Here is a 10,355-nt window from a genome sequence, read left to right as displayed (position 1 = left end):
TAAGCCTAGTGGTAGTATAAGTGGATTTTATTATTACTCCATTAGAAAATTTAGTTGAGGGCAGAGATATGTTGGAATCAGCTCAAACTGACGAGAACAAATTTATAAAATTTTCAACGTGAACATTTACACCTCAGAAATCTGCAAAATATAAATAAGTGCTTGATTTAGTATTCTTGATCATCCAGACTGAAGAAAAGAATGAGAAGATATTAATTAATGTTGCAGATTGAACTTAAAAATATGTCCTACATGCATTTCATATTTTTTTGAAGAGTTTGGTTTTTTTTTGATGGTTCTTATGACTCACCATTTTCTTTATTTGTACAAAATAGCGAATAGAATAATCATACCCTGACTGGGAAAAAATGGTAGTTTAGGGTTTAAACAAGTCCTTCTGTCCTGAAGCATTTATTTTGAAGGCTTGGGACTAGCAGCTTTAGCCCCAGCATCTTTGGGTTTGGATTCAGCAGGCTTAGCAGCCTTGGAATCACTGGGCTTTGTGGCTTTGGGATCAGACTTGGCGACCTTGGCTTCAGATTTGCTGGGTTTGGGGCCAGATTTGGTAGCCTTGGGATCAGACTTACTGACCTTGGCGGCAGACTTGGCAGCCTTGGGGTCAGTAGGCTTGGCAGCCTTGGGGTCAGTGGACTTAGCAGTCTTGGGGTCAGCGGTTTTGGCAACCTTAGAGTCAGGCTTTGTGATCCTAGGGCCTGGCCGTTTGAAGCCAACTCTAGGGCCTGAACGCTTGGTGGGCATCTTATGTCCAGCACACTGGGCACTGGCCTTGGGGATCTTGGGTCTGAGGAGCTTGGCCTTGGAGGCCTCGGTGCTCAGGGCCTTGATGGCCTCTGCTCGTGCTTTGATGGCTTTGGCATTGTTGGCCTGCATCTTCTTCAGCCCCTTCTTGTTGTGTCTCTTGGCAAAGCGCATGTTTCTCAGAAACTTGGGGTCAACCCCTTTCAGAGACTCGTATCTCTGTGACCTAGGTTTCTTGATGCCATTTCTGTGCCATTTTCGTGATTGGTTATGGGTAGTATGGTTCTTAGACTTAGCCATCTTTACACCACAGCCTGCGCTAATAGGCACTCCACCGACCGGAAGAGGCCAAGTGAGAGAGAGAACGAAGGAATGAAGAGTTGGTTTTTAAACATTTACAAGCACACCTATTCTCAAGGAGATTAATAAAAAAGAAAATTTTAAAAAGTGAGAGAAATATTTATTGGATTGCATAACTCTTATAAGTTACTTCTGAACTGACATACAAATAAATAGGGAATTAGGGCAAAATCTCTAGCTTAAATTTTCTTTTTTTTTTTTACTTTGATTCAGTCAGTTTAATTCTATCTGGACTAGGTTTTAAGCTAGTTTTTAGATGGTAAATGTTTGTTGAAAGAACAAATGAATATTGCTAAAAAGTTGAACTTTATTTAAACCATAGCAACAACATATTAGCTATTCCAGAATGTGGATTAAAAAAAACCATACATTTAAACAGAACATAAGGCTTTTAAGGCACAATATCACATGTTTTCTCCAAACATGATTATCTAGGACTGTACAAGTAGAAGTTACAAAGATAATTTTAGACACATAAAATAATTAACAGTTTAAGTTATTATATTTGGGTGAGATACCATACTTGTGCTTTATTCAGAAAGATTTTGTGGTAAATTGGAAATATATGCAAAGAATGTCACCCCAGTAATTTAGAAGAAATTCTCTTCAATAAAAAATGAAAAGCAGGGTCAAAATGACCCACTAAGTTTCCATGCTTTCCCCTCTTGTTGATGAAAAAAATTCCTTTTCAAATTTGGTTAACAGAAGAACCACTTAATTACTCAGGAAATTGCCTTAAAGTGAACTTAGCTTTAAAAGCTTCTTTTTTCAAACTGGACTAATTAAACTTACCACTTATGTCCTTCCTCCACACCCATATCCCAATATAATACATTTCATTCTTCCAAAGGCTTTAGACTAATTTTGCTCTACTTGGGTTCACTTCAATGCATGGGTTTGGCATTGGATGGAAAGAGTAGGAGAAGCAGAAGGAGATATGAATGGAAGGGAAATAGCAAAGCAAAATAGCTGGTGATAGCAATCACAGAAGTATTTGTATTCTTACTGGCTTTTTAAACCTTATTTTAATTAATCATAAATTTAGAGCATGATTACTTGTCACTATCTTTTTTGAAAAACAGAATTTGTATACATAGAATTCTTAGATTCTGAATTAGATGGGGCTTTAGAGGTCATGCCATTATTTTATGGATGAGGATACTGAAGCTTAAAGCAGTTAACTGACTTTGCAACATAGGTAGTAAGATACTAAGCTGGGATTGAAGTCAAGGTAGTCTAATTGCAAATTCAGCATTCTTTCCACTGCATCATGTTGCTTCCTGTTCCTAAAACACAAAATTACCCAGTGTATACCTGTTAGGTTATTTGATATTGCCTATTTGTATCAATTCATAATTAATTTAGTAACTTTGATAAACATTTCATTTTTTGTTTTTTTTTTCCCCTCTTCATTTTATGATAATAAGATCATTATACAAAGGAAATATATTAGGTCAAGTGTTAACAATACATTATGAGAAAAAATTAGAATGACCATCTGTTCCAGAAAGATACTGCCATATCTTCAAAGAATTCTCAGTGTCCTCCTTAATCCGAGTGCAGATTATTTTCCATGTACATTTTTAAAGTTATATAATTTTATTATTATATAATTATAAACTATTATTAAGTTACAGCATTAGGCTTAAAGTGGGAATAAATAAGATTCATATCCTTCTGCTGACATTTGTTACCTCTATGTCTGTGAGTAAATCACTTAATGTGTCAGAGCCTGAGTATTCTGATCTATAAAATGGAATAGTTTAAAAAAAGCCATTAATACCTACTTCATAATTTTTTTCATACAAATGAGGTATTATATGTAAAGAGCTTGCAAGACTTAAAATATTCAAATTTAAAAAAAAGAGAGAGGGACAAAGGAAGGAAAGAAGGCTTAAAATAACATGCCATTGTTCTGTTGTTCACTTAGTCACTAGATAGGTATTTTATATTGACAAGTCAAAATTTTAAAAACTTTCACCATTTCCTTTCCCCTTACCTGAAGGATCTATATAAGGCACTATTTAAGGAATTACATATACAAAGACAAAAATGAAACAGTTCTTGCCTTCAAATAGGTTGCATCCTATCAAACAACAATACTGTTGCACCCAAAATTAAATGTAGTACCCCAGATATGATTTGACCAAGGAAGAGTTCAGTAGGACTGTCACCTTCCTAATTCTAGTAGTTATGTCTCTCAGTAAATCCTAAAATTTAATTACCTATTTAGGATCCAATACTGCACTGTTGACTCACATTGGCCTTGCAATCCACTGAGACATCCACATCTTTTTTGGCAAAAAAAAATAAAATCTTATCTATGTCTTCCTCATTAAGGCAGTTTTTGAAAACATCAGTTGAAAACATCAAAAATTAATTCAGTTCAATAAGAATTTATCAGCACTTTAGAGGTGCTAGGCACAGTACTTGGGAATATGAAAACAAAATGAAAGAGTCCTTGATCATAAGGAACTTATAACTACTTGGGGAAAACACTATAGATACATACAAATATTCATTCAGAATGAATATAAAACATATTTTGAGGGGAAAACTTTATAACCAGCAACTGGAAATACCAGGAAAGATCGTCAGGAGGTGATAACTAAGCCATGCTTTTAAGAAGAATAGAAATTCCAAAAGGTGGGGGTGGTGAGAAAGAACATTGCAGAAACAGACAACTTATTAAAAAAAATCAAAGAGGTGAGATATGGAATGTCAAGTGTGGCAACAGGTAACTGATTTTAGGTCAAAGTGGATAGAGCTTAGAATACAGTAGGGGAGTGATGTGAAATCAGTCTAGAAAGAATGGTACTTGTCATATTATAAGGTGTTTCAAATGACAACTAGAGGGATATGGATTTTGCCTTAGATGCAAGAAGGAGCCAGTGAAAACTCTTTAACGGGGGTGTGCCATGGTCAGAGCTTCACTTAGACAATATCAGCTATAGCTTGTGTAAGATTAATCATAGAGGGGATATACTGAAAGCAGGGAGACAAAATAAGAGATTATATCAGTGGTATAGTCATGAGATGATGATGACCTGAAAAGGGAGAGTAGTTGTATAAGTAATGATTTTGGAACAGATGCAAGATATGTTTTGGAAATAAAATAAATATGAGTGGATAGGGGGATGTGTGAGAGCGAAGAGTCAATTGTGTTTCCTAGATTGTATATTGGATCAATTGAAAGGATTATGTTTCCCTTGGAGTTAAGAAAAGGGATGGATTATGGGGATAATTGAAGATAATGAATTTTATTTCTGACATGATGAATTTTAGATTCCTAATAGATTTCCAGATGTTTTCTAACAGTGAGCTGCTTTAAAATTGCAGCTCAGGAGAAAGATTAGAGCTGGATACATAGATTTGGATATCATCTGTTTCTAGATAGCAATCAAACCTATGGGAGCTGATGGGGTAATGAAAGAAGAGAAGAGGGAGAAAATAGGAGAGGATCTAAGACAGACTTCTTGGAGTATATGAAAACATTGGGATGATCATCCATAAATGAAGACTGAGAAGGAATAATCATATAAGTAGGAGGAAAATCAGGAAAAAGCTGTCTTCTAAAAAGAAAAATCAAGGTGAGATGGAGCCTCAAGGAAGAGAGTGGTTAACAGTGTGAAAACAATACAGAAAAACAGGAAGGATGAAGACTGAGAAAACATCACAGCTTTTGTAGTTTTATACTTAGTTGATTGTTATTAACCTTAGAACAGCAGTTTCAATTAAGAGGTGATGCACTATATGACAAACAATGTGCTAAACTCTGGGGATTAAATAGAAGAAAAATGGCTCATAGTTCCTGCTCTCAAGGAATTCATAGTCTGTTAGGAGAAGAAAATTCTCAAAGGAAAGCTGGAGTTGGAAAGCTGGAGTTAGAAAGCCAGGGTACATGTATAGGATGGTTCGGCTATGGCTAGGAAGTGGCACAGTGGACTGCTTCCGAGTGATATAAGGTGAAAGTTCACCTATCAAAGCCCATGGTTGCAGGGGACAAAGTATGACTTCCGTTGGGAAAAAGAGGAACAGAGTACTGGTAGAATGGTATGAAAATAGCAAGGAAGTTATGTGGTCAGAAGCCAGATAACAAAGATTGGAGAAGTGAGTTGGAAGTAAAGAAGTGGAGAGGACAAGTTTATGCAGGCTCTTTGGTGGAGAGGGCAGAGAAAGGAAGGAAAGTTTTAGGATATTACTTTTAGGGTATGGCCAGATCAAGTGAAAATCTTTTTGTTTGTTTGTTTGTTTGAGTTTGTTTTAAAAGAATGGAGGAGATTTGGTCATGTTTATAGACTAGTAGGGAAGAAACCAGTGAATAGACAGAGATTGAAGATAAAAGGAAGCTGATCAAAGGGAAGACAGGAGATAATTGGGAATGGGATAAAGGACTGAAGCAGAGGTATTAACTTTGGCTAGCAGAAAGACTATCTTTTCTTCTGCTTTGGAGTAAAAGAAGAGATGTTGGAGGAAGGTGTCCAGAAGATTTGAAGTATGGATCTTGGAAGCAGAGAAGGCTATTTAGAAATGGCCTCTAAATTTTTCTCAGTAATGTGTGAGACTAGGTTTTCTCCCTACTGAGAAGGAGGGAAAAGGGAATGGTGTGATGGCCTGAGGACATTTGGAATAGATATTCTAAGATGTACAGCAGGGAGTCAGTCTGGGAAGAGTGAAAGAATTGGTATGCAGTAGTGAAGGTCTATTTGAGATTAGATAGATTAATACAGCCAGTCCAGGAGGTTGTATGAGTACCTCTAGTGGTCATTCGACAATTTGTGACTAGCACCGTGGAGGGGAGATTGTGTGGGTAACCAGGGGTTAGAATGTGGAAAGATCTGAACATTGATAAAATCTTGGAGGAAAAGATTCAGTTAATAGCACAGAATTATGCTTTTGTGAGAATTGAAGGCAAGAAATCTAGTCCAGAGCAAGCTTGGGCTACCAAATTAGAGGGAATTTTGAGTGATTAATGTGAAAAATGATTTTTTAACAATCATTATCTTGGACATTCAGAGCTCCTCACAGCCCCCTTCTTCCAAAGTTCAGTTCTTTTCTTCAAAAGGACATTACTGATAATAAGGCTTCAATTGAGTCTCCTTATCCTGATCAAACCTCACCCAAGTTTACAAACAATTTAATCTAAGGTAGGGAAGATTGGGTGGAGACAGATTCTTTTGTCTAGATAGCCCAAATCCTGGGGGGAGGAGGGAGAAGTCTGATAAAAGAGGTATTTCCTCTGTCCCTAGGTAAAATGATGGGATAATATCACTCCTGTGTTATCATATATAAACTGTGCACCTGAACCCTAAAATAAGCTCTCAGTTCCAAACTGTTAGCTCCCAAGCATGTGTTTTTCACCAGCTTTGAGAAAGATAAAACAATGGACACAACCTAATCACGTTTGTCTTTCTTAGCCCAAACTCTGAGGCTGATCCTAGTAACTCTAAAAAGTAAAGTCCATAGGCTTTTCAAATAGTATTAATGCCTTCTATAACTATTGGTGGGTATGTGGAATATTCAGTGTTTGGTGCAAATCTGAATTGAATCTATACCTCCTACAAATCTGGACTGCTGTTTCCTTTCCACTCAGTCCCTATGACTTTATTCAGTAGCCCACAACATAACAGATACACAGACATGGAGTTTTCATTGAGATTTAAGAATAATACCCAAGATAGTCCTCCTTCATTCCTCTCTTCTCTAGTCCTCATATATGATAATGTCTTTTCTATCTCCACAATTAGTCTTATCTACATCCCCTTACCTCCATTTACCCAACTACCATACCATTTCAGGTCCTCATTGCCCCTTGAATGGACTAAGGCAATAACTTCCTTATGTTCTCCCTCTTTCTGCCTCTCTAATCCATAATACGATACATGTATCTGCCAAATTAATTTTCCCTCACTACACCTACAAATTTGTCATTTTCTTGCTCAAGATGCTCTTGCTGCTCTCTCTTGCAACTAGTCTCAAATACAGGCTACTCTCACTGGCTTTTTAAGCCCTTCATAACCTAGCTCTAGTTTACTTTTTCTAGTCTTGTGACACATTACTCATCTACATGGATTCTACATTCCTAACGACTGGCCAACTCGTACCTATTGCTTGACATTCTACCTCCTCTCTTTGTGACTTTGCACAGGCTCTCCCCCATGCCTGGAATGCATTTCTTTTCACCTCTGTCTGATGGAATGTCTTGTTCCTCCAAGGTGCTGCCCAAGGGCTCCTTCCTATAAGAAGTTTATCCTGATCCCCTTAATTTGTTAGTAACCTCTCTCTAGAAATAACTTTTTAAAAATTTAAGTATCTGTATGTATGTTTATGCCCAATAGTGTAAACTTTATACGTGTAGAGACAGTTATTTATTTTCATTTTCATAAGGTATTTGTGTGTCTGAGTATAAAAATGTGGCTTTCAGGTAGATAGGATTTGAGGCCTGGTCCATCTTTGCAAAAATACAGTTGTAGCACCTCTAGTAGCCTACCTGAGAGAGGAGCAGACAGGACCCAAGAGTGCTGATGTTAGTTGATCTATCTCCAATATGGGTATAAGGCTGAATTTATATCAGCCTACCTCTAGTCAAGGGATATGATTCTAAAATTTTCAGAATAAAAGTTAAACGTCTTAACTGTTATGGAAAAAGGTAATCCTTAACTTATACTTCTGAAATTAGCTATATTCCCCAAAATACTAGCTCTGCAAAACATAATTATTAATAGCTTAAAACCTTTTTTAACCAAAAACAAACCACCCCCCACAGAAATTAAAGAAGTTATACAGATTTGGTAATACCAAAGAACACAAAAGAATAAATTAGCCCTTTAGCTGGGTTTGAGATAAGATCTAAATTCAAACTAAAAGAGAGAACAATTTCCCCAGAAGTTCCCTGAACTCTGCAGGCCTCCAGGCTCTGGAAATCAAGCGACTTGATGGGAGTGGGAGGGGGCTTCCCTTATATAGCTTAGTCTCTGGGGCCCCAAATTGCCATTCAGAAGTTCACACTTCATCTCTCTCTCTAGTCTTGTCTCTGGATAGAAGCCCTCTCTTTAGATGTATTTTGTTTCCAAACAAACAAACAAAACCCTGATGTTTATATACAGGCAGCATCAAGCTCCACATTCTTTGAGCCAATCAAGGCAGTTGTTTTCCTTGGAGTATGAAATGTGTATCTCAGGACTGTCTCTCCATAAAACTACCAGCTTTTCTTAGTGGGAATGAATATTGCATCTTTGTATTCCTGGCAAACAGTACAATAAATGGCATGGACTTTGCACTCAGTAAATTCTGGTTGTTGCTGTTGTTAATATTATTATGGTTTAAAGAAGATGGGGGGGGCAAGAGGGTGGAGTAAAAGCAGGCACTCACTTGAGCTCTCCCCCAAACTCCTCCAAATACTTGTAAAAAATGATTGTAAACAAATTCTAGAGTAGCAGAACCCACAAAATGACAGTGAAATAAATTTATAGCCCAAGACAACCAGGATGGTTGATGGGAAAGGTCTGTTGCACCAGGCTGGGAGAAGAGCACAGTTCAGCATGGGCCACACAGGCAAAGATGGGCCCAGCAAACCTGGAGTAGGCCTCAGGAGACTGAATCAAGGGGACCTGTGGTGGTTTCCAGACTTCTTAACCCACAAGTGCCAAAGGCAACTTAGAAGGTCAGTGGGAAAGTTTTGTCAGATCTGGGTGAGACAGGAGCATAGTCCAGCCCTGGTCCTAGCACAGCCCCAGAGTAGTGGCCACAGCGGCTGCTTTGGGAGCACTTGGCCCACAGACAGTGGAGGAGTGGGAATCAAGCAACTGATCAGAGGTGGATTACAGGGATCTCTTTTCTGGTGCTGAGGCAAAATTCTCTTGGTTTGCCCATGTTTGGATCCGGGTCCAAGTCTTGGATGGCAGTCCTGGGGTGAGGAGGAACTATAGCAGAGCCTGTGTCAGCAGTACAGAGGGAACCTTCCTCACAGATCTGGGGCAGAAAAGAGTGCTTGTGGTCACTTACAGACCAGAGCACAGGCCAGGAGAGAAGTAAACACCTCTCCTTAGAACACAGCACTTTGGAAGAACTGAAAACTTACAGGTCCCTAGCAGTATCTCAGAAAACAGCTGCACAAAACACCTGAAGCTTGGGACAGCTCCACACACCCAACACATAGCTGAGCCTTAACTTAACAAAGAGTTTAAAAGTCAAGGAATTGGCTAGGAATATGCACAGAGGAAAAAAAAAGTCAGACTATGGAATCTTTGGTGACAAGGAAGATCAAAACATACGACCAGAAGAAGACAATGAAGTCAAAGCTCCTACATTCAAAGCCCCCAAGAATAATATGAATTGCTGTCAGGCCATAGAAGAGCCCAAAAAAGATTTTGAAAATCAAGTAAAAAAGTAGAGGAAAAATTGGGAATAGAAATGAGACTGATGCAAGAAAATCATGAAAAATGAGTCAACAGTTTGCTAAAAGAGACACAAAAAAAAATGCTGAAGAAAATAACACCTTAAAAAAGGACTAGACCAAATAGCAAAAGAGGTCCAAAAAGCCAATGAGGAGAAGAATGCCTTGAAAAGCAGAATTGGCCAAATGGAAAAGGAAGTCCAAAAGCTCACTGCAGAAAATACTTCCTTAAAAAATAAAATGGAGTAAATGGAAGGTAATAACTCTATGAGAAATCAAAAAATATAAAACAAAACTAAAAGAATGAAAAAGTAGAAGACAATATGAAATATCTTATTAGAAAAACAACTGACCTGGAAAATAGATCCAAGAGAGAGAACTTAAAAATTATTGGCTACCTGAAAGCCATGATCAAAAAAATAGCCTACATATCATCTTTCAAGAAATCATCAAGGAAAACTGCCCTAATATTCTAGAACCAGAGGGTAAAATATAAATTGAAAGAATGTACCAATCACCTCCTGAAAAAGATCCTGAAAGGAAAACTCCCAGGAATATTACAGCCAAACCCCAGAGTTCCCAGGTCAAGGAGAGAAAATTGCAAGCAGCCAGAAAGAAAAAAATTAAGTATTGTGGAAACATAATCAGGATAACAGGAGATTTATCAGCTTCTACATTAAGGGATCTGGAGGTCAAAGGAGCTAGGATTAAAAACAAGAATCACCTACCCAGCAAAACTGAGTTTAATCAGTAAGGGGAAAAAAATTGATATTCAATGATGTAGAGGAATTTAATACATTCTTGAGAAGCCAGAGCTAAATAGAAAAACTGACTTTCAAAC

General features: G+C 37.7%; 1 protein-coding gene across 1 annotated transcript; it reads right to left on the bottom strand.

Moving 5' to 3' along the window:
• Positions 1–396: 396 nt before the first annotated feature.
• On the bottom strand, positions 397–1,117 carry LOC110213837 (uncharacterized). The gene has a single exon (XM_020994355.2). The coding sequence runs from the start codon at positions 1,057–1,059 to the stop codon at positions 412–414; it is 648 nt and encodes a 215-aa protein (XP_020850014.1). The 5' UTR covers positions 1,060–1,117; the 3' UTR covers positions 397–411.
• Positions 1,118–10,355: the final 9,238 nt, after the last annotated feature.

Source organism: Phascolarctos cinereus, unplaced genomic scaffold (genome assembly GCF_003287225.1).
Source record: "Phascolarctos cinereus isolate Bilbo 61053 unplaced genomic scaffold, phaCin_HiC Scaffold_1;HRSCAF=81, whole genome shotgun sequence".
In the NCBI taxonomy this organism is placed as follows: Eukaryota; Metazoa; Chordata; class Mammalia; order Diprotodontia; family Phascolarctidae; genus Phascolarctos; species Phascolarctos cinereus.
The sequence above is the reverse complement of the archived record's forward strand: the minus strand, read 5'-3'. Positions and strand labels throughout refer to the sequence as shown.